Genomic DNA, 25951 nt, shown 5'->3' on the forward strand with positions numbered 1-25951 from the left:
AGTGCATAACTCGCCCAGAAGATTTGTCATCACTAACATCTACAGTAGGGTCCTAGTGATACCATGAGCCACAGGAAAAGCAGAAGAGGCACATCTGTGAAAAGATGTGAGCAGTATGGAGGTTCCTTAAAAAACTGAGAATAGAGCTACCATATGATCCTGCAATCCCATTCCTGGGCATATATCTGGAGAAAACCATAATTTGAAAAGATGCATGCACCCCAATGTTCATTGCAGCACTGTTGACAATAGCCAAGCCATGGAAGCAACCTAAATGTCTGTCCACAGAGGAGTGGATAAAGAAGATGTGGTACATATATACAATGGGGTAATACTCGGCCATAAAAAAGGATGATATATAGCCATTTTCAGCAACACGGATGGGCCTAGAGATTATCCTAAGTGAAGTAAGTCAGACAGAGAAAGGCAAATACCACATGATATCACTTACATGTAGAATCTTAAAAAAAAAAGATACAAATGAACTTATAAACAAAACAGAAGTAGATCCACAGACACAGAAAACAAACTAATGGTTACCAAAGGGGAAGGGGGAGAGGGATAAATTAGGAGTTTGGGATTAACATACACAACTACTATACATAAAATAGGCAAACAACAAGAACCTACTGTATAGCACAGGGAACTATAGTCAATATTTTGTAATAACTTATAATGGAAAAGAATCTGAAAAAGAATGGATATATGTATATGTATAACTGAATCACTTTGCTGTACACCTGAAACTAACACAACATTGTAAATCAGTTATACTTCAATAAAAAGTAAAAATAAAATTATTTCATTCAGAGTTTAAAAAAAAACGAATACTCTACATTTTTAAAAATTTCCATATATGTTATTTATATATATATATATTTTAACATCTTTATTGGAGTATAATTGCTTTACAATGGTGTGTTAGTTTCTGCTTTGTAACAAAGTGAATCAGCTATACAGAATGCTCTACATTTAAACCTGACTTTTTCTCCTCCCCCAGGCAAAACCTAAACGAGTAGCTTTTTGCCCACCTGCCTGTCTCCCCATCCTGGCTGGACCTTCCTCAGAGTTCCTGTTGCCCTGGGTGCTGCTTGTTGTGCCTTCACATTTTTCCCATCTGCATTTTCCCGTGGCAGACTTGAGTGGCCCTGCGGGAGCCACCTTCTCCTCTCTGGTTTTTCCATCTTCACCCTCAGGCTTAGGATGCATGACCAGCTTCTTGTTCATTTCACAGCCAGGTCTTCCATCAGAAGACCCACTTCTTTTCCCATCTCGAGCAGTACCCATGGCTGCTGACTGTCTTCTCACCTTCGCTGCCCAGCCACAGATAAAGGCGTCAGGGGTCATGACGGTGGTGCCGGAAGAGCCAGTTAGACTTTGCAGGAGCCAGTGAATTTACAGCACGTACCTCGGTGATGCCTCTGAATTCACTCTTTTCTGACTGCTTCAAATCGTCTGTCACCTCCCCTCCTATTCACACAGCCTGAGACCGTGTCCGCTTCTTGGTGGCCATATTTCAATGCTGCTTCATATGGAACTTATAGGCACCAAAAAACAACAAAGATATCTCCACAGTTTCCTGTCACCGAGCTGCTGGGTCAGGACAACTGGCACGTGTCACTATCCATGTGTCAATCAGGATAATTAACCCAAAGTGTAAAGCTGTACCAAACAACCCCCCAAATCTCAATGGCCTGACACAACAAAAGGTTATTTCTTTTATAAATTTATTCATTTTATTTATTTTTGGCTGCATTGGGTCTTCGTTGCTGCAGACGGGCTTTCTCTAGTTGCGGCGAGCGGGGGCTACTCTTCATTGCGGTGTACGGGCTTCTCATTGCGGTGGCTTCTCTTGTTGCGGAGCACGGGCTCTAGGTGCGTGGGCTTCAGTAGTTGTGACACGTGGGCTCAGTAGTTGTAGTTCTTGAGCTCTAGAGCGCAGGCTCAGTAGTTACGGCACACAGGCTTAGTTGCTCTGCGGCATGTAGGATCTTCCCAGACCAGGGCTCGAACCCGTGTCCTCTGCATTTGCTGGCGGATTCTTAACCACTGCGTCACCAGGGAAGCCCCAAACGGTTATTTATTTCTTTTTTTTTTCTTTATTTTATTCAGGTGTAGTTGATTTACAGTGTTGTGTTCATTTCTGCTGTACAGCAAAGTGATTCAGTTAAACATATATATACGTTCTCTTTCGTATTCTTTTCCATTATGGTTTATCACAGGCTATTGAATATAGTTCCCTGTGCTATACAGTCCATCGTTCCCCTACCCCACCTCCCCCTTGGCAACCACAAGTCTGTTCTCTATGTTTGTGAGTCTGAACGAAGGGTAATTTCTTGCTAATGTCACAGTCCAGTGCAGTTGGATGGCTGTCCCGGGCAACTCTCCTTTGAGCATTAGCTCCTGTGTGCCTGTGCCATCTCCTAGAACCTTCCTGTTTCCTCCCTTGAGTCCCCTCCTTAGAGCAAACAGAGAACTCTGAAAGGATTGCGCAGAGGACTTTTATGGCTCGGCCTGGACGTGGGTCCCTCACTTCACCTCCATCCCACTGACCAGGACCCAGGCACCTGGCCCCAACCTAAGTGCAGTGCAGGCTGGAGCATGTCAACTTCCTGTGTGCCTGGGGAAAGGAATCGAGATCAGTGAGCATCTCCTCAGCTTCTGCCACGGTCAGGCCGTGGGAAACACAGTCGGGTAGAAGTCAGGGCACCTGGGCTCTGCCGCTGACTTGCTGGGTGGCTGTAAGTCATCATAACCACTCTGAGCTGTTTCTTCCTTTTCAGAAGGGTGCCACTACTGCTTGCCTCATACCTGTTAGTTAGTTTACATTGTTACATAAACTTATGTGCTAGTAATAGGAGTTGTGGTCTGCACTGTTTTTTTAAAATTAAGATTATAAGGATTCCAGTCATTTGTTCAATAACTACCTTTTGAACTCCTGTAATAGCTAAGCATTGAACTAGCTGTGGGCAACCTCTGGTCTCTGGATGGTACATTCTGGTGAAGAGACAGATGATACATAATCTGTAAAGAAATAACACGGTTATATGGTCAACATGATCTAAAGCAACTGAAGGGCTCGGGAGAGACCCCTCTGGAAAGGTGACACTTGAGCTGACAGTTAAATAATGAGGTAGGTAGAGGCAGACTTGGGAATATCAGGGAGGAGAGTGTGCCGAGCAGAGGGGCCAGACTGTGCAAAGGCCCTGAGGTGGAGAACCAGCTTGGAGACTTCCTTGAACAGCCAGATTGTTGCGTGACAAGGAAAGATGAGGTCGGAGAGATAGTCAGGAGCCATATCATACAGGACCTTAAACTTCACATTGCTTCAGTTTCCTTACCTGTAAGTTGCAAAACTGGGCTAATATCAACTTCATAGGGTTGCTGTAATTAAGTGGAATAATATATGTCAAGGGCTTAGAAAAATACCGGCACCTTTTATACACTACTTAAGTGTGTGATTATAGGTACAGTGAGGATTTTATTCCTGCCATGCTGGGAAAGCTTTGGACAGTTTTCAGCAGAGGAGTGTAACCTCATCTCCACTGGTTCTCATGGGCTGGGCTTGAGGTAGTTGGGGGTTTCCACCCTCCTTCCAGACATAAGGGTGTAACAGGTTTTTTTTTTGGTAAAAACCCTAACCAAAAAAAATATATATATATTTTCAAAACATCACGTTATTTCCATGAATCAAAATGTATGTCTTATTTTCCTAATGTTTATAAGATTCCATCTTTTAAAAGAGGAGTATTTAAATAGACACAGATGATGGGAATTCCCTGGTGGTCCAGTGGTTAGGATGCCTCACTTCCATTGCAGGGGCCACAGGTTCAGTCCCTAGTCGGGGAACTAAGATCCAAGCAACATGGCACTGCCAAGAAAAATAAAATAAATAAATAGAAGAGACGCATGAATAAGATCTTGAAGCTTCTGATTTATCCCCCTCTTCAAGCCTAGCCAAATATTTGTGCGTAATTTGTACATACATTTCTCTGGATTACATTTGGAGATGTAAGTGAGTTGACACAGAGCTGCCGTGCCTCTTGAACTTGCTGTAAATAAAATGTGGCCTGCATTTTAGAACATGCTTTCTGAAAGGTCTGTTTGTAGAAGAAGAAAATCTAAGAACATTAAAACGAGGACTTTTTAAAAAAATCAGACAGGCTGCAGAAACAGATCTTTTTGCTCAAATTAGTAAATGCTGCGTTGGGGGAAGAAAAGATACAGACACACAGGAGCGTTCCCTCTTCTACCGAAATCTATTCCTCCACACAAAAGCAGCTGGCTTCTATGTGCATTTTTTTTTTTTTTGCAACTGATAGAAATAGATTTACTTTAATAATTTCAAGTTGAATATACACATTGATAGCCAATAACACAATTTTAAGTCCTCTGTCATCCGCTCGGTTATTTATTTATTTTTACATTAATTTAATTAATTAATTTATTTCTGGCTACGGTGGGTCTTCACTGCTGCATGCAGGCTTTCTGCAGCTGTGGCAAGCAGGGGCTACTTTTTAGTTGCGGTGCACAGGCTCCTCACTGCTGTGGCTTCTCTTTCTTGCCTTTGCTCATAGTATCCTGAAAATGCAAATGACCAGCTCAGAATGCAATTCCCCATTCATTCTCTGGCAGCAGCCCTGGCATTGGCATCCAGCGACTTGGCATACTTGCCTGTGACCATAAGGACACCCCGCGGGCTGTGGGGTGAGCTGAGGTCACTGTTGCAGTGCTGGGCTTTGGCCCACACAGGACTCGGCTACTGACAGGGAAAATCACAAGCCAAGAATGATTTTTCTACAGGCAGATAATGAATCCCTTGGTCAACAGAATCTCAACAACTTGGTAGCCTTGTCTAATTTGCTACCCCAAAAAGTACCTTACTTGAGTTTCTGCATTGTTAGCATTTAAGGGAGATTTGAGATATAATGTTTCCCCAAAGATATGTCTTCTATTTTTGGTAAAGAATGACGTAGAAAGGAGAGGGGCCTTCTGGAGTTTTGCTGCTTGGTGGGATATGAAATTAAAACCCAAGAGGCAGAGCCACCCAGAAGGTGCCTCGTCCAGGATTTGTGCAAAGAAGCCGGTGGCCATTTAGCTCTTGGTGGATTCATTCATTTAATAAATCTTTATTATGCACCTCTACTTGGGGCCATGTGCTGTCCAGAAGATGGGGATGCAACAGTGAACAAGGCGGCGGGGGGGGGATCCTTACCTTCTAAAGCTCCATCTTTCAGGGAAAACGGACGCAAAAACATAAGTTTGCATGGATACATATATATAAAAGTATTTATATATATATAAATATATATATACATATATATACATATATTTTGCATGGATACATATATATAAAAGTATTTTGCATGGCACAGAAGAAAACTCACTCAATTTGTGACAGCGGTTGCTTCTGAGAAAGGAGGGACAATGAGGCTATGAATGAGGACAAAGGAAAACTCATTTTATCTAAAATTATGTATTTACTTTTTAAAGGAGACTTTAAAAAATGTGTTGACAGAATGTTAACAATAATCAGTTCTGGCTGGTTGTACCCAGGTGTGTATTATATTACTCTCTGTTTCGTTCTATATTTTTTTACATCCCTAACAAAGAAAAATCAAGGGTACAGACCATAGATTCTTCAAGTGGAAGGTCATCTTCAGAGAATATGCTTTCCAAAGTCCTTTAGAATCATAATCCAGGAACTCTTAGCAAAGTTCACCTCACAGATCATCAGACAGTCTTGGTTCCTTATATAAATATGAAGAACAGCTGTTGTGTTACAGCGAAAGGGTTTGATGCAGTGTGCATCTCACTTGCAGTAGAATTTCTCTTTGGCCTTCAGTGTGAGATGGCATTCGTCTGTGGTTCCAATAGACCCACAATGGGTACAGATCTCCCCTGAAACCTTCCTTCCAAAGAGTTTTTGTCCGGGTTGTTGGGTTTTGTGTTGAAAGTTATACAATGTAACCCATTTTCTGCTTCTGATATATTTGTGTCTCATTCTCAGAGAAATTTCAACTTTTCATTGCATCGAGACCAAATAAAGAATGTTGGAGAAGGAAAGATTTATCCCATTGGGAATGAGTATCCAAGGCTTGGATTCCATTTCAACAGCCTGACCACAGTCACCCAGTTTTCTCAGTGTCACAGAACTATGATGAATGAAATGAAACAAGGCTATGATGCCCCATGTCCCTCCTTGTTGCAGTCGTCCAAAGACTCTAGGACAGTCTCCCTCCTTTCTTGTAAATTTTAGCCCCTGGCTCATGGTCACTGTCTTCAGCACCTTCCTTGTCATCATTCGCAGTAATTTCAATATCTACGTGGATGATCCCCTTGGGTCCTTAGCTGCGTCTCCTCCATCGCTCCTCAGCCACCCACTTCCACTGTCATTGTCCTTGCCTCTACCATGATCAAGGTTGTTACTGCCCTCACCCTACTGAGTCCTGATTTCTATGCTTATAACCCAACTTGGATTCCACGGTCCACCGTTATGGTCATTCTCCTGCCTACGTCCTCTCCCCCACCATAGTCCTCACTTGGCAAACACCCCTCCACCTCGCAACCTCCCCACCCAGCACTGCTTAAATCCAGCTCCAGCCGCTCTGCACCTCCACCCAGGGAGCTGAACGTGGTTGGGGAGAAAAAGAACGCAACCATGCAGAGAGGACTCACTTTTTCTTTCCTTTTTAATGAAGTATAGTTGATGTACAAGATTATATAAGTTACAGGAGTACAACATAGTGATTCACAATTTGTAAAGGTTACACTCCATTTGTAGTTATTATAAATTATTAGCTACATTCTCTGTGTTGTACACTCTATCCTGTGGCTTGTTTATTTTGCACATAATAGTTTGTACCTCTTACTCCCCTACCCCTATCTTGCCCTTCCTCCCTGCCCTCTCCCCACTGTGGTTTACTCTCTATATCTGTGAGCCTGTTTCATTTTGTTCACTACTTTGTTGTACTTTTTAGATTCCACATATAAGTGATATCATACAGTATCTGTCTTTCTCTGTCTGACTTACTTCACTTAGGCTATTACCCTCCAAGTCCATCCATGTTGTTGCAAATAGCAACATTTCATTCTTTTTTATGGCTGAGTAGTATTCCATTGTATTTATATATACCACATCTTCTTTATCCATTCATCTGTTGATGGACACTTAGGTTGCTTCCATATCTTGGCAATTGTAGATAATGCTGTTAAGAGCATTGGGGTGCATGTATCTTTGAATTAGTGTTTAGTTTTTTCAGATATACACCCAGGAGTGGAATTGCTGGGTCATACAGTAGAAAGGACTCACTTTTTTTTTTTTTTTTTTGCGGTACGCGGGCCTCTCACTGTTGTGGCCTTTCCCATTGCGGAGCACAGGCTCCGGACGCGCAGGCTCAGCGGCCATGGCTCACGGGCCCAGCCGCTCGGCATGTGGGATACGACCGGGGCACGAACCCACGTGCCCTGCGTCGGCAGGCGGACTCTCAACCACTGCGCCACCAGGGAAGCCCGTGGCATCACATTTTGATCATTTTCTGATCATGGGATAAACAGAGATTGTATGCAACAAAGCAGAACAAAAAACCAAGGCGTTCTACAACAGCTATCTCCGTGAGCATGCTTAAAAATGTAATTGCATTTTTTGCTATCAGCTTCTTAGACTGTGGCTTTAGAGCTTCTGATATTCACACTTAAGATAAGCTTCCAGCAATTAGAATGCAACCATGTCAAAGCCAAAATATCCCTCTTCTTGTGACTACTCTGTTACAGCTTCTACATTGGATGTGTATGTGGCAAAAAAGGCAAATAACACTGAAACGCTTCTTTTTATTATAGGAAAAAAAATTCATGGCATTTACCAGCATGGGGAAGCCATATTTATAAGAAAGCATCTGTTGATCTTTGAGTCTGAGATAGTCTAAGATGAAGCAGTCAGTGTTGCTTGTGTTTTTTTTTTCTTTAATCACTGACCTTTGTCATCTGTAAGCTTTTATGGAATGAAATTCTTATTCTATTGAGTATGAAACAAAGCTGATCAAGACTTTAAACAGCTTGGATGAAGAAATTAAAATAGTGTGAACTGGGAAAGAAAAGGGGCCTTTGTAACAATCCTGCCAAATGCTTTTGTAGCCATTTTCTCTACCTATTCAGGGAACAAGGAGGGAGGAGGAGATTATGGTGAGGAAAGTCTTATGAGAAAGTGAAAACACATCTTTTTCATCAGTGTATTGTGTTTCAAGGCTGCCTGTTATACAAAGTTTTCACCTGGAAAACAAATAAAAACTCAGCGACTTTGAAAAGAGATGATTCACCAATTACTCAATTAATATAATCATTGTAGATATTTGATCTGCATTCTTCAGGACCCAAAGTGGATTATCTGTAAATTAACTGCACAATTGCCAAATCACCCCTTCAGTTTGAACTTCATAGAAACATTCTGTATATTGAGATCGTCCTATTGTATTATTTGTGAAAAATGACATTTCAAATGTTGCTTTGCCAAGCACTATCTCTGAGTGCCATGGTGCTTTGAAATATGCAGATGTGCGCCAAGGTCCAATCAGGACTGGTATTCTTTGTCAGCAATGACTTATCAATTAATAAGACTGATGCAGTATTTTGCAGCTTTGTTGAGACAGACTCCCTAGGAATAAGCTCCTGTACCCCAGAGAATTGTGGAATTTGTCAAAAGAGAACAAATGCTTATCTTTCACTAGGAATGCATTATGGTAGAAAATCTTTTCTGGCCTAGTTCAGAGTTGAGGGAAGAAAAAGCACCATTTTGGGTATTAAACTTTTATCTGCTTATTTTAGTAATTGGCTAGATGTGAAGATTTCAGATGTTTTCATGACACGGTTTTCCACTTGGCCCTTTTCTTGGCAGGTCCCCGAGGGAAAAGTAGTAGTTCTTAATTTCCGATTCATAGACCTGGAGAGTGACAACCTGTGTCGCTATGACTTTGTGGACGTGTACAACGGCCACTCCAATGGCCAACGCATTGGGCGCTTCTGCGGCACGTTCCGGCCCGGAGCTCTTGTGTCCAGTGGCAACAAGATGATGGTGCAGATGATTTCCGATGCCAACACAGCTGGGAATGGCTTCATGGCCATGTTCTCTGCCGCTGAACCAAATGAAAGAGGTATCGTTTCCACATAACAGCAATAATAAGGGCTCACAGTTGTTGAATGCCTCCTGTGTGTCAGGCACTGTTCTAGGCACTTTATATGGATTTACTCATTTAATCTAAAGTTTAAGAGCAATTCTTCTCAGACAGAGAGCTAATAAATACCACCAAACCATCAAGAGACCATTAAAAAGTCAGTCTTGGGTCTTCCTTGGTGGTCTCCTGGTTAAGACTTCGCCTTCCAATGCAGGCAGTGCAGGTTCAATCCCTGGTTGGGGAGCTAAGATCCCACATGCATTGCGGCCAAAAAACCAAAACATAAAACAGATGCAGTGTGGTAACAAATTTAATAAAGACTTTAAAAATGGTCCACATCAAAAAAAAAAATCTTAAAAAAAAAATCAGTCTTGCCAAGGGGGAGGGAGGGTGGGGGAGGGATGGACTGGGAGTTTGGGGTTAGTAGTTGCAAACTATTACATATAGAATGGATAAACAACAAGGTCCTACTGTATAGCACAGGGAACTATATTCAATATTCTGAGATAAACCATAAAAAAAATCAGTCTTTTTTAAAGCCATATATATTCTTATAAAAATTCAAATGTAGAAATTCATGGAGTAAAAATGTGAAGCCTATATACAGATATACACATACAGCTATAGAAAGATTTCACCCCATCGTAGTCCCCTCTTAGAAATAGCCGTGGCTGGTAGTTCCCATACCGTCTATATGCACTTACTTATATGCATGTACTTTTGCAATAGTTTTTAAAATACATAAGTAGTATCACACATTCATATTGTTTCACAACTTTTTCTTTACACTTCATACTACGAGTTGGGATCGTTCCGTGTCAGTACATGTGCGCTCCCAAGGGTAGAAACCTCTACCCTTGGAAGACAACCACAGTGGTCAACATCTGTTAAACTTACAGCCTTCCGCCTGCAGGCACTCCTAATCTTTTCTTGCTTTGGGCTATAGTGCAACTCGCTGGTTTGAGAGAGCAGCCAGAACCTTTGGGAGGAAATCCCAAAGAAGAATTGAGGCACAAAAAATTTAGGTGTAATCCAGCTAAATCTTTGGCTAATGGCTAAACTCTGCATATATGAGGGAGAACTCAATTGGCCTGGTACAAAAGCATCATCTGGAGGTTGAAAAAAACAGAGATTACAACTGCTGCCCACTACCAGGGCAACAGACTTTGAGCTTGGGTCTAGCCAAGTTGAATGCCTGCTAGAACAAAAGTCACTTTTTATAGGAACACAACAGAATCTAGAGACTTTATAATGTATCATTCATAATGTCCAGTATCCAATCATGTGATGAAACCAGGAAAGTGTGTCCATATTCAAGAAAAAAAGCAGTCCACAAAAACTGACCCCAAAATAACCCAGAAGTTACAGTTAGCAGACAAGCACTTTAAAGCGGCTATTATAAATGTTTAAGGATTTAAAGGGAAATATATGTGTAAAAAATAAACAGATTGAGAATCTCAGAAAAGAAACTATGTAAAAAAAGAAAATGGTAATACGAGAGCTGAAAGATACAGAACATGTAATTTTTTTTTTTTTTTGCGGTACGCGGGCCTCTCACTGTTGTGGCCTCTCCCGTTGCGGAGCACAGGCTCCGGACACGCAGGCTGAGCGGCCATGGCTCACGGGCCCAGCCGCTCCGCGGCATGTGGGATCTTCCCGGACTGGGGTACGAACCCGTGTCCCCTGCATCGGCAGGCGGATTCTCAACCACTGCGCCACCAGGGAAGCCCCGAACATGTAATTTTTTAATTTACCTGATGGGCTTACAAGCAGATTGGAGGTGGTAGAAGAAAAAGGCAGTGGATTTGAATAGAAATGATCCAAGCTGAAGAACCAGGAGGAAAAAGATGAAAGAAAGAGAGCCTCGGAGACCAGTGAGACAATGCCAAGCGGTCTAACACATGTGTAATTTGTGTCCCAAAAGAAAAAGAGAGTGATAATAATGCAGAAAAAATATCTCAAGAAATGATGGCTTGAGGCCACCCAAATTTCGTGAAGAACATCAATTTATAGAGCCAAGAAGATCAGCAAATCCCAAATAAGATAATTAAAAATGAAGCCACACCTAGGCACATCATAATTAAATTACAGAAGTCGAAAGATAAAGAGAAAATCTTAAAATCAATTAGATAAAACCCAAATCACATACAGAAGAACAATGGTATGAAGGATGGCTTTCTTTTAATCAGAAACAATGGAGGCCAGGAGGCAGTGGAACAGCATTATTAAAGTGCTGGAATAAAAGTATCAACCCAGCATTCTACAGCTAGTCTTCAAAAATGAAAGTAAGTCAGAAAGAGGAAAACAAATACCGTATGCTAACACATATATATGGAATCTAAAAAAAAAAAAAAAGGTTCTGAAGAACCTAGGGGCAGGACAGGAATAAAGACGCAGATGTAGAGAATGGACTTGAGGACACAGGGATGGGGAAGGGTGAGCTGGGACGAAGTGAGAGAGTGGCATGGACATGTATACATTACCAAATGTAAAATAGGTAGCTAGTGGGAAGCAGCTGCATAGCACAGGCAGATCAGCTCGGTGCTCTGTGACCACCTAGAGGGGTGGGATAGGGAGGGTGGGAGGGAGGGAGACGCAAGAGGGAGGAGATATGGGGATGTATGTATATGTATAGCTGATTCACTTTGTTATACAGCAGAAACTAATGCACCATTGTAATTATACTCCAATAAAGATGTTAAAAAAATAGAATAATAGTAATGGTAAAAAAAATGAAATAAAGACATTTTCAGATAAACAGCTGCATCACAAGAAGTATTTAAGGAAGTTTCTCAAGTTGAAGGGAAGTGGCCCCACAGGGTAACTCAAAGGTAATGGAAGGATTGAAGGCCACTGGAAATGGTAAATATAGAAGGCTATATTCTATTTTCTTCTCTAATTTCTTTACATGTGTCTGTTCAAAACAAAGCAAACAAAAAACTTTACCACTCTATTGTGGCAAGCGTAATGTATGACATAATATATATGACAACAATTGAACAAAGGATGGAAGAGCAAATGGAAATATACAGTACGTGAAGAAATACACTGTTAACTCTAAATACGCTGTCCTTGGAGAACCCATTAAAACTGCAGTCCTTGGAGAACCCATTAAAAATGCACATATTTTAGCTAAAAGCCAGAAGATTAAAATAGAATACCAGAATTATTGAACAGCCCAAAGAAGGCAGGAAAGGAAGAGCAGATGGAACAAGAGAAAGGTGTGACAAATAGAACAAAATAGTAATTGGCACACTGTCCAAACATGTCAATAAATACATTAAAGGTAGAGGATTAAATACTCTAATTAGAAGACAGTAATTATTAGAATGGGTTCAAAAGCAGAGCCCAACCATAATTGTCTAAAAGAAAGCACTAGAAATACAAAGACAAAATAGGTTCAACATAAAAGGATGGAAAAATACGTACCATGCAAACTTCATTAAAATCAAAACTAATGCTTATAAAAGGCAATGTTACAAAGATGAATAGGCAACCTACAGAACAGGAGCAAATATTTGCCAAACTACCTCATAAAGGATTTGTATTCAAAATATATAAAGAACTCAACAGTACAAAGATAAAGATCCCCATGAATATAAAAATGGGCAAATACTTGAACAGATACTTTCCAGAAGAAGATATATGAATGACTCATAAGTACATGAACAACTGTTCAGTGTCATTACTTAACAGGGAAATGCAAATTAAAACCACAATGAGATACCACTGTGGTTTTACGTACCAGCCGGGGTGGCTAAAATAACTGACCGCACTAAATGGTGGCAAGGATGTGATGCAACCAAAGTGCTCATCCCTTGAGATGTAAAAAATGCTACAACCGCTTGGGGAAAAAATTTTGGTAGTTTCTTATGAAGTTAAACATCTACATCTACTCTTGGCCCAGCAATTGCATTCCTGGATATTTATGCAAGAGAAATGAAAATACATGTCCCCAAAGAGATTTATACAAAAATGTTCATAGCAGCGTTATTCGCAGAAGCCCAGACTGGAAGCAAGCCAAATGAATATCAGCAGGAGAATACGTGAACAAACTCTGGTTTCCACACCCCAGAATACTACTTAGCAACGTCAGGGAACAAACTACTAATCCACACAGCAACATGAATGTATCTCGGAAATTGTACTAAGCAAGAGAAGTCAGACGCAGAAGAGGACACACCGTATAATTCCATGTATATGAAGCTCTAGAATAAAACTAATATAAGGTGAAATTTTTTAGAAAAATGGCGTGAAGAGCCAGCAGACTGACTGACAAGGGATACAGGAATTTTGTGGGAAATGATTCTATTATAATCATAGGAGTGTGGCTCACACGGGCAGATTCATTTTTCAAATTTTTACAGCTAAGACTTGTGCATTTCAGAGTATTGAATTTACCTCCCCCAAACCTGTAAAATGATAATAATAATAATAATAATAATGCAGGTGGTGAGCATTGGGTAGTGATGTTGATAGAATAGTAAAATGATGATAATTGTTGAAATTGGATGATGCATACATAGAGATTCATTACATTGTTCTGTTTACTTTGTATATGCTTGAAATTTTCCATGAATTAAAAGTTACAGATGGACTTCCCTGGTGGTGCAGTGGTTAAGAATCCGCCTGCCAATGCAGGGGACACGGGTTCGAGCCCTGGTCCGGGAAGATCCCACATGCCGCAGAGCAACTAAGCCCGTGCACCACAACTACTGAGCCTGAGCTCTAGAGCCCGTGCGCCACAACTACTGAGCCCATGTGCCACAACTACTGAAGCCCTCATGCCTAGAGCCTGTGCTCCGCAACAAGAGTAGCGCAATGAGAAGCCTGCGCACCGCAATGAAGAGTAGCCCCCGTTCGCCACAACTAGAGAAAGCCCCTGTGCACCAACGAGGACCCAACACAGCCAAAAATAAATAAATAAATATATATTTTTAAAAAGTTACAGAAATTACTCCAGGCTCAATTTTTATAACACACTGTCTTAAATTTAGAGACTTCTTTTAAGAATGATTACCTTCTGTGTCACAGAAATATTTTTAGTAAAGTATATTAATTCCTTTCAGTGTTTCTTTGTTCGTTAAGTCCCAGTAAAATTAAATGTAAAACTTGTATTAAAATGTCTTTCTAAAATTATTTCTGTGAACCTTTTTGTATTCGGTTGACCAAAAAGTTCATTTGGTTTTTTCCGTAAGATGCTACAGGAAAAACCCAAACGAACTTTTTGGCCAACGCAATACATATGCATAGAGATTGGTCTGAAATGATGTTTGTCACATGTTCATTGTGGTTAGTGGGATTTGAGGTAATCTTACCCCGAATTTAATTTTAATTTTTTTTCCCCCCACCAGTGAAGAAACAGCTTTACTAGGAGTCTAGGCGTATTTGGGAAACCCAGTTCAGTCCCAGAGAAGTGAGGCTAATATCGGCACAGAGCAGGAATCTAACACTGCAGAATTTTCTCTTGAAGCCCAAGTGTGAAACTAAACCTCCATCTTAATATCCTAACAATCAGAAGTGCTGCTGCGTTTAGCTGTGGTGAAACTTCTGGAAGCTCCTAGTGAACTAATGAGACTTGTGCGTAAAGGGAGAACCTCCAGCACTGCTGAGTCTGAGCTCTACATGAGGTTATGGGTCTGGGGTGGGAGGAATAGAGGAAAAGGCAAGGGGATGGTCTCATCCCCACACAAGACCATCTCAGTGTGCAGGTGAGGGAGGAACCATGGGTCTGGGGACAGAGGGCAGCAGAGGGACACTGGCTGACGAAGCACAGTCCCTGTCATAACGCACAGGGCCTGTGCTGTCTGGTGTGAGGGCACCTCCAGCAGGTCCCGGCAACACCCGGTGGCACCCCTTCCTGAGGCCCCTGGGAGAGAGCCTTCCTGGTTCTGTTCTGAGTTCATTCAGAGCAGAACTGCTCATGCCTGGCGGCAAGTCCAGGGTCATGGTTAGCTGCGCGGGATGGAGCGGCCCCCCTGTTAGTCCGGGAGACTTCTCTGGAGCAGTCACTTTCTCAGACCAAGAGGGAGCTCGCCCAACACAGGCCCAATCCAGAAATCACTCCCACCTTCTTTAATGCTTTTCTGTATTGCTGAAAATTTATAAACATGTATTGTTTTTACAAACAAAATTATTCTTAAAAATTGTGAAATGTATAGTATAAAAAGTTTTCTAGGAATAAGAGTTGTCTACAACAGCTAATTCAGATTTTGTCCATGGAGATGGACAAAAATATTATTAGTAAATAATACCCCTGCCTTGAGAGTTCTAATGAGCCTGCATGATTTCTGAACGAGTGCATGCCCAAATGTTTTGTCTCGTCCAAAAAAATGGGAAAAAGGAAGGAAGCTATGGCCCTGATTTCACTCCTTCTCTCTCTTGTGCTGATATGATATGCCATGTAACCTAGAGATCATTGTGTGTGTGTGTGTGTGTGTGTGTGTGTGTGTGTGTTAGGGAGGGGGTGGGTTTAGAGGAAACTAACCATTTTTTTAAGAGAAAATTTAAAAGCATCTGTCATTGTCTTTATTATAGTATCAATATTCCAAATTCCTAATTTCCCCATGGCTGCATTGCCATAAACTTGGATTTTCTTTTTTCATTTTTAATAACTTCAGGGGATCAGTATTGTGGAGGACTCCTTGAAAGACCTTCCGGCTCTTTTAAAACCCCCAACTGGCCAGACCGTGATTACCCTGCAGGAGTTACTTGTGTGTGGCACATTGTAGCCCCAAAGAATCAGGTAAGGTTCCCTGAAAACATGAAGAAAGTATGCATGTGTGAATTAGTGTGAACTGTTAAAGATACAGGGTGAGGAAGACCCCCTGGACACAGTATTTCTTCATGCAAAGGCCCAGGTTAAAATTGCCTTTGTGCCATTTGACTTGCAAAGTCACGGATTTAATTTCCTATTATAGAATTGTAATTTTCAAAACAGGTTTTGAAATACAGATGGTCTGCAAATTCCACATGAGATTGTTTAACCCTGTGGAAGATGTTGTAAGCATGGGGTTATAAGCAGCAGTGACTAACCATGGGAGCATAACAAATCCCCAAGTACATGTGCACCTCAGGTTACCATTTGCTCACAGAGCATTATGTCCTGATAATGGCCCTCTTAGAGACCAAATCAGAAACAGCCTGAATGCTTCACTTCAACAAAGCCAATGCAAGCATACCACATCATCTTTTCTAAGAATGGTCTGATGAGAAAACTGGTGGTGTGTGTTTTTTTTTTTTTTTTTGGTTGCTGTTTAAAATAAAATTTGTGTACGTTCCCCACAAATAACTTTATTCATTGCTCTAAAACAATCAACAGAGAAGTTTTCCATTGTTTATTAGTATGTGGTTATATGAATTTTTACCCTTTTTGGGGACCACTTTCAGATATTAATCACAGGGTTGAACTTAGCATGAGAATAGACCAAGCTTACATTGTGGAATTCTGAAAATAACTTTTAAAAAAATTGTTATTATTACAAAACATTACAGACTTAAAACACTGTATGGTGAGCATTATAATACTGTTAAAAAAACTTTTCTAAATTGATCTTTTGTATTGCTTACACAAATATTATTTGACATATATTCATTTCTTTAGTGGAAAATTATTCAGGTAAATATAACCTGCAAGTTAGTGATTTGAGTACACACACACACACACACACACACACACACTTCACACACTTTGATCATAATCCTAAAATTCAGTTTTATTTTTAAGATGAAAAATATGTTCATTTATTTGATAATGAAAGATTCTATAGATCTATTAAACATTTTATAGTTTAAAATAAATTTAAAAATTAAATTTCTCAAACGTTTAAGCCATTATGTAATTCTTGAGATAGTATTGATCATTTTTCTCTCTGTGTCATTTGTAAATATGTTAGATTAAATAATTTGAATTTAATTATACTCACAGATTACAATTTAGCATCTTTTTCCCATTGTTTTTCTCTTGGATTATTTAAATTTGGGTTTTATCTTTTTATATGACTTTTGGCTTCAGCCAGCTGAGTTTTTAATCATGGTTGTAGTGTCTGAAATCACTGGAAACTGTCCAAATGAGAAAAATAATATGAGAAAGTTAAGTCCTAAGTAATTTCTATGTAAATCTATGGGCATTTTCTTCTATTAAAGACTTACTTTTTTAAAAATTATAACCTTCCCCTTTACCCTCCTATTTATTTACTTATTTTTATTTTCTCTTCAAAAGTTCGGTGACTATTTTCTAAGTAGAAAAAGTTCAGCCAATTTTTTAATAACCTAGAACACATTTTATTACTAACCGCTAAGGAGTTACAGGACCCAAAGAGGAAATATTTTAATATAATTTAAAGCAGTGTTAAGTATGAATAAGCAATTATTCACCCATCACTGGTGCTGACTTTTTAAAAGTGGATAAATATGTGGATAAGTGGCAATGATGTTCAAAGCCACATTTTACCTCTGTGTCTCTCTGTGGTACCATTGCTGTTATCACCTTCACCCACGTTACTGTGTCTAAGTCTTTGCTAGCTAACAACTAGTAACAGTGTGCCTGTCCTAACAGGAGTTAATGCCTATTATATTCCATAAGCAGCAAGGAGGGTTGCCTGCCCACCTGCCGTCCAGCGAGAGTGGGGACCAGCTCTCTGGGTGCCATGGGTATTTATGAACCCAGTGAGACTTCCTCTGACTCACAGGTTGGAGGGAGTCTTGAAAAATCTGCTTATGAGGGGGATGATTGCTCGTACATCAAAACTTCTTATTGATTCGAATAATTTAGGACACTATTACTGGTACCAGTGCAAAAAAAAATTAAGAAATACTTCAGAAATCTAACACTGACTTTGTGTATCCATGCTTCTATGCAACCTCTTCAAAAATCAACCAGATCACCAAGTAGACTGTGTCTGGCAGGCACAGTTTTCAAACATACTTCCAGAAGACATCATAGTCAGTTCCCACTTCCCTGAACCTCTGGTCCTAAAGAATCTGACTTCTTTACATGTGGTGGGAACGTGAGTCTCCTTTTCTTGAAAGGGGAACTGTTGTGTCTACCCATCTCACACACCCCAACACACACTACTATAGGGGACATTGTAGATAATATTTTCATTTCTATTAGTTTTCCTCTAGAGAAGAATGAAGCTGGTGTATAGCCCCGCTTCCCACTCCAACACAAGCCCAATTTAAGTCTTAACATAGGTTTCTGGGGTTATATAGTGTTTTTATACTTTCTTAGCTGTAAGTGAACAGAGTTCCCACGTTTAAGATCCTAATTAGGATTGATCTGGGCTTGAGATGCTCTTTTGGAATGATTAAAAATGAAAGCAAAAGAATACCACAATTTTGATAACTAATAAGTATGTAAACACAGAAAAAATTCAAACACGGTGAATACATTTTTTTAAGAAGGAAAATCGTGGTACCCTACAAATCTGGGGAGAGGAAGAATTCTGTCTGAGGTTGGTCTGCACTGCTCCTCTGACACTTCTAACGTTGTGCTTTCACTAAAGCTTATAGAATTAAAGTTTGAGAAGTTTGATGTTGAGCGTGATAACTACTGCCGGTACGATTATGTGGCCGTGTTTAACGGCGGAGAGCTCAATGACGCTGAAAGAATTGGGAAGTATTGTGGCGACAGTCCCCCTGCGTGAGTAGCACCTGTTTTATTTCATTAATATTTTAGGAGCTCTAAACTCGTTTCTTATTAAATTGTCCAGTTATATTGTATTTGCTGGAAGATTTTGTGGTGTTGTTTTGTTCTCAAATTCTTGGGTTCCATGGCAGTGGAGTCCCGTACCTCATCAACACAAAGAGTAGCCAACCCAGAGAGCGAGGCAACATTAGCAAGAGTGTAGAGAGGGCTCGGCAGCCAAACAGATAAACCGAAGTGGAGCTGGTGATGCCCCGGGGGCAGATGCTGAGCCAGAGACCTGACCTGGATACCTCACTGCCCTGCAAGCGGGGAGCTGAAGCATCAGAGTGGAATGAGGAAAATTCTGAGCAAAAACTAGGGAGCTGATTATTGGGAATCCAGACGAGGAAACCTGGAAGCTTATGACAGATCCAGGTGATTCTACCTGTCCTGGACTTTGGGGGCTTCATGCCGCCTCGCATTGTTGCTCAAATTCTTGCTGAGTGAGCCTGAAAGGTACTGTGTATTTATCACCAAATATTTATGGAGCTAAGAGCTCTGCCACTTACTAGATGCATGACACTGGGCAGGTTACTTAACTCCTCTGTGCTGTATTTTGGTGCAACACATGATTGTTTTGGTGCAAGATATTTCACACCATCACATACAGTACTAGGAAAAGTGGCAATGACATTACTACAGCTTGCCGGCCAAGTCACCACTGTGCCAATTTAAATAGCCTTTCTTATTCTGTTGCTTCAACATAATTAGAATATCTGCATCACTTGATCTTACACGCATTTCTATGATTTCCCATAGACACATCTGAGTTAAAGCAAGGTACTTTCCGGTTTAAATTCATTTCTATTTATTATGTTTGATAATAGTAAGCATTTTTGATGTGGATTTTACAGTCCAGCTGTAAAATGTACATGGCATTGCTAGGGGAGGGGTCAAAACTAAGACAGTTTTGAAGGAGAAGGAACGGCAGGAGGATTTGACCAACCATGGTGGAGCCAGGTCAGAAAGCTGTTGTAATTAAGACAGTGTGGTTTTAACAGAGAGGTAGAAAAACTGACTAATGAAAACACCAAAGAGAGGCCAGAAACATACCCACGTGTCTCTGCAGATGAGACATATCCCAGAGACGCACAGATCAGCAGGTAAAGGATGACCCTATTGAAGAACGAGGCAGGGACAACTTTTGCTTCTATGGTAAAAATGAATTGTATTCATATCTAACAGCACACAAACGTCAATTACAGATGGACTGGGAACTGAAATGAGAATTTCTGCTCATCAAAATACACCTTAAAGAGAGGGAAAAGAGAAGGCACAAAACGGAAACAGATATTTGTAAAATACTTGATATATTTGACAAAGACCTAGGTCTAGGTTCCAAAACATATCAAGAAATCCTTAAAAATTATTAACGAAAAGATAACAACTCAGAAAAAATGGACAAAAGACATGAAAAGGCATTCCCCAAAGAAGAAAGTTGCACAGTGAATAAATCTTTGACAGGAATGTAAATTGGTACAATCACTTTGGAGATCAGTTTGGCAGTATCTAATAAAATTGAAAATAAGGACCTCCCTAGTAGCACAGTGGTTAAGAATCCACCTGCTAATGCAGGGGACACGGGTTTGATCCCTGGTCCGGGAAGATTCCACATGCCGCGAGCGACTAAGCCCATGAGCCACAACTACTGAGCCGGTGAGCCACAACTACTGAAGGCCACGCGCCTAGAGCCCATGCTCCGCAACAAGAGAAGCCGCCAGAGTGAGAAGCCCGTGCACCGCAACAAAGAGTAGCCCCCACTGGACACAACTAGAGAAAGCCTGTGTGTAGCAACGAAGACCCAACACAGCCAAAAATAAATAAACAATTTTTTTTTAAATTTTTATTTATTTTATTTTTGGCTGCGTTGGGTCTTCATTTCTGTGCGAGGGCTTTTCTCTAGTTGGGGCAAGCGGGGGCCACTCTTCATTGTAGTGCGCGGGCCTCTCACTATCGCGGCCTCTCTTGTTGTGGAGCACAGGCTCCAGACGCGCAGGCTCAGCAGTTGTGGTTCACGGGCCTAGTTGCTCCGCGGCATGTGGGATCTTCCCAGACCAGGGCTTGAACCCGTGTCCCCTGCATTGGCAGGCAGATTCTCAACCACTGTACCACCAGGGAAGCCCAATAAACAATTTTTTTAAAAAATTTGAAAATGAGCTTGTATCCTCTGACCTGCTATAGAGCATATACCCTATTCTTCTCATGGACAGTTTTGTCCCTGTGCATCACAAGACATATACAAGAATGTTCTCATTAATATTATTTGTACTGGGGGGAGAGTAAACAGCACAATGTTTATCAACAAGAGAATAGTTCGATTCTGTTATAGTTCACACTATACAGCCCTGAGCACAGTGGATGAATCTCACAGTTATAATGTTGAGGGTGAAAAAAATAACAGAAAAAGACACACTATACTCTTTCATTTATATCAAGTTTAAAAAAAATGCAAACCTATAGAATATATGGTTTCACGATGCATATGTATGAGTAAATCTGTAGACAAAAGGAAAGGAGAAGCACAAAACTCAGGGCGGGTGGGGGCAATGGGGATATCACTTCAGCATCCCTGTGCCTGGTTCAACTCAGTATCGATACCACTGGATTCAGTTCCGAAACATTTACTATATATACCCCAGCCGTGTGGCAGACACGATGCTAGGGACCTCGAACACAAAGATAAAATAAAAGATACAGAGGTAAGTAGTGGGAAGGACCAAAACAAGGCAGATAGGTAAATTGGCAACGGAATGTCCTGGTGGATTTCTGACAAGGAGTCCTTTGGTCCAGTCGGGACAAGTGGTGGGAGGTCAGGGGAGGTTTGGGAAAAGAGATGATGCCTGTTGAAGCTGAGTCTTGACGCAAGAGTGAGAGTTAGAGGCAGAACTTAGGACAGACTCATTCCAAGCAGAGGGGACTCCGTTCTTGAAGATCCACAGGGGAGATACATGCTATTCTGGAGCCTGAACCTTGAGTGGGCGCCCAGAGAGCAAGGAGGCGGAGAGTGGAGCTGGGTTGCACGTCCTGCAGACATGGGGACTCTCGAAGTGCAGTTAGGGGCAGTGACAGGACCGGTGCTTCTAGAACGCCCGCCGTAGACAAGAGGAGCAGGGAGCTGGCAAGGAGGCTGTAGCAGTGGTCCCGGTAAAGCTGAGGTGATAGGGAAGGGTGGTAGAGATGAAGAGGAGGTGGATCAAGGAATATTTACGAGGCAAAATTGGCAGGACTTGGTGGTTGGTGGGCTGTAGTGATTGATGAAGAGGTAGGCTGTGGGTGACAAAGCAGAGACAGCTCACATAGCCGGCTCTATAAGACACCGGTCAGCATCCTCAGTCCATCCTGGGATTTGCCAGTGGGGAGTGGGTCCAAGTGAGATGCCCCCTTGCCTTCCTAGCGATTTGTAACATTAATGTGCAGATGCAGCACTCTGCCCTCAGTACATTCATGGCACCGTGACTCTGTCGCATTCACACTAACGCTCAGTAGCAGCGTAACTCAGTAGTGGCGTATCTTTGTTACTAAAATACTCTTCCTTGAGAAAATTCAGCTTCCAATATCATGCTTCCAAGATGAGTTCATAGAAAAGGCAGTGAATGATCACTATGATTGTAACATCATGCCTAGAAGGCTGACCTGGTTGGATCTTAAGGTTTTCTTTGCTGCTTATAAGAAGTGCTTTTTGTAATTCTATCATCTGAACAAGATTAACGTGTCTTATTTGTACTTGTAGTTGAGAACTGTGTTTCCTGCACACTGTATTTATTCAATGGAATGTGTTTTCAAAAGCAAGATAAAATATTTCTGTTCCAGGCTTGATTCTTAGAAGCATTATTTGAATGACCTTGGTCACTTTTGTGACTGGAACTCTAAATGTGGGTCACAGAGCTTGCTCTTAGGTTTGTCTCGTCCCTTGGCTAAGAAGGCAATAACCTTCAGGACAGAAAAGAACCCTGCAGTTTTTCTAACTGGTTGGGTCAAGTCCAGATCTACCTTCCCCTCCACCCACTCCACTCAAAATAGCTGACAGGTTGCCTCATTACTTACTATCCGTGAGGGCTAAGAAGTGATTCAGCTGAGACGACGACTCAAAAAAAGGAGTTTAGTCAAACCACCAATTAACTCAATTAAATAAATTTCCACTTCTGAATTAAATAGTTTTAAAATAAAATTAGCCAAACAGCATTTTTAAACCATTGTTTAAATAACAATAGCAAGATTAAATGAAACTACCGTCTTGTATAATATAGTTATCCCCTAAGATTTAACAGAGCTTCTGAGCCTCAGTTATTATCGCCACTAAACCTTTAGTACCAGCAGGCCCCTAAAATTGCTTTAAAATTAGAATTCTTAATGATGTCTTTCATGACCACCAAAACAAAGTAATCTTTCTCTTTCTCTTTCTCCTTCACAGCATTTTGCTACCCAGATTATAAACAGAAAGGTTTCCATTTCAGGCACGCATAAGAACTCTCATTAACAATGAAATGAAAGTCCCATTAAACCCTGCATGGCTTTCTTATCCCTAGGTGACCAACCCACTGAGGTGATCCCTTTGGTGGTGTCTTCACAGGGTGTGGGAATTTGTTCAACCGAAGTTCTCCATCTGATTCCCCAGGGCCAGCATCCCTAGCTCCCCAGGCCAGCTGGAACCCAGAGTCTTAGTTCAAAGAAGCTGTGTGGTTGCCAAGTCAGGCCAAACCCTGAGGTGCTTGTGAGGAACCAGCTGCAGCTTCAGTGTTTACCTTGGTCCCAACGTCTACCAGCGTCTCTAAAGGCACCTGGTCCTTTCAAATGCTGACTCTCCTTGGCCTTGGCAAATCACTTGAACTCTCCGATCTTCACTTGCCTATTCCATGAAGAGGGGATAATAACAGGGTTGTTGTGAAGACAGAATTCAACAGTTTTCATAAAGCACGTGCCTAACTGAGCAAACGTTCAGTAAATGTTAGCTATTCGCATTAATACTGAGCAGATTAAGACCATCATCTTTTCAAGTATTTCAGCTTTTCAGTTTAAACAAAGAATAACCTATCGTCAGAAATTGATGGAAAGTTAGAAAATTCTACATTTCAGAGAGGTGTCACCTAAATTTTTAAATATACATACAATTACATCTTTTTTTCTTTTAGGCCAATTGTATCTGAGAGAAATGAACTTCTCATTCAGTTTTTATCAGACTTAAGTTTAACTGCAGATGGATTTATCGGTCACTACAAATTCAGGCCAAAGAAATTGCCGGCAACTACAGCACCACCTGTTACCACCACCTTTCCTGTGACTACAAGTAAGTTTTTCTCGTTTGAAGTTTGTACACAAACTTGAGGAGTATAACAAAAATTCTTCTGAAGTAGAAAAAAAAAAATTAAATAAGAGGAAAATACTTGAGACTAAAATAAGTTAAATAAGATGAAAACTTATGGAAGAGAATAATATGATTCCATGAATTAAAGAAAAGTGTAAGGTGTAAGAATGCTTCTAAGCTAATAATTTTAAAATGTTACCTAAGAAAATTATGGTCACTTAAAAATGCTAGGAATCCTGTTTTGGCACAGATCACATGACAAGCCTACTTTTTCCTGGCACTTATAAAATTATGTGTTTTTTTTTTTTTTATTACATAGAACTGTAGTGTTTTAGGTTAAAGTTTCAGGGCCCTGATACCTGCCTGTTTTCACATCTGCCAGTATTTGGACTTTTTTGGGATGGGGTATGCTCCAAATTGTGTCATACAAAATGTATTATTTTTTCAAATTGGAGTAAATCAAACAAAAATATTTGAGGTATTAGAGAAGCCAGTCGGGAAACTCTGGTATTATCTAAGAAATGGAGGGGCAAGTGTGGGTCCCTGTATCTTGTCTCTGTACCCTGTCAGCTCCACCCACCAGGATTTCAGGCCTGAGATTTCAAAATCTAAATACAGGGAGGAGAAAAAAAGGGGGAAGGAAGGATCTAAGGTTAATATATGAAATAGGCTGAGATAAACCCAGCTTTACTGCCCACCATTTTCTGCAGGTACCCTGAGCAGGGCTGTCCTGAGTACAGGCACTTCTAGAAGGGCTGATTTTTCTGAGCACTCCACAGTGTGCCACCTTGTGGCCTGCAGGTGTATTGCCGCACGTTACAGCAATATTTCTCCAGCCCATCTCAGTGGACCCTGGTCTCCTATTCTTTCCAGTGAATTATCTGTCTGCATTCATGTGGTTCCCCAGCTTTTATCTTGTGGTTCCCCAGCTTTTATCTCCAGTCCTAAACTTTCTCTGAAATTGCAAACATGAATTTGTAATTTTCTCCTGGAGTTTTGCAACTGCTAGACATTTAAATTAAAACATATCAAATGTAACTCATTTCTATCACATTATTTTCTGTCTCAGTTCTGCTTCTCCACCTGTTTTCCCAAGCATGGTCCACAGAAACTGTAGCCACACTCTTAGGGTCCCCTTCCTCTGTCTTAATTCCCCACTGAATGCCCCATACACACACACACACACACACACACACACACACACACACACAGAGCAGACTGTGTCCTTCTCCCACTTGAATTAATTGTCTACACCTGTGCCATCCAATACAGTGGCCACTGTTGAACACTTGAAATGTGACGAGTGCTACTAAAGATCTGAATTTTAATTTAATTACAATTTAAAAGCCTCCGTGGCCAGTGGCTACCATATTGGACGGCACAAGGGCCAACCCCCTTCGCACTTTGTACCTAGCCTCTCTTGCTAGGTTCATCTTTAGGCCCTACCACCTCACTCCTGATGCTCTGAGTAGTTGGGGTTTTATCCTAAGTGCAGGGGAAGCTGTTGGTGGATTTAAGGAAAGTTCAGGATTAGATTCACACTTTACGAAGATCACTCTGTGAGGCCCCAGTGAGGTGAATGGACTGTAGGGGTCAGGAGGGTCAGCATGTTCTTGGGGTTGTCCAGGGGAACTGCACCAGACAGAAGTACAGAGACGGTCAAGAGACACTGACAGTTCTGCAGGCCAGAGACCTTGGGAGATACTGACAGGGCTCAGCGGTTAATTGGACTAGGGCAATCCAGAAGCATGCCTCCCGGGTCCCTGGCTTGCACAACTCAGAGGAACAATGTTA

General features: G+C 41.1%; 1 protein-coding gene across 1 annotated transcript in view; it reads left to right on the plus strand.

Annotated features, from left to right (window-relative positions):
• The window catches only part of PCOLCE2 (procollagen C-endopeptidase enhancer 2), a 71345-nt gene that overhangs the window by 36731 nt on the left and 8663 nt on the right, over positions 1-25951 (plus strand). The window contains exons 3-6 of the mRNA XM_079923041.1: positions 8891-9146; positions 15788-15912; positions 18674-18810; positions 23985-24139. Coding sequence (XP_079779167.1) covers positions 8891-9146; positions 15788-15912; positions 18674-18810; positions 23985-24139 — 673 coding nt within the window. The remainder of the gene's footprint in view (positions 1-8890; positions 9147-15787; positions 15913-18673; positions 18811-23984; positions 24140-25951) is intronic.

The sequence above is a fragment of the Stenella coeruleoalba genome (assembly GCF_951394435.1).
Source record: "Stenella coeruleoalba genome assembly, chromosome: 5".
Lineage (NCBI taxonomy): Eukaryota > Metazoa > Chordata > Mammalia > Artiodactyla > Delphinidae > Stenella > Stenella coeruleoalba.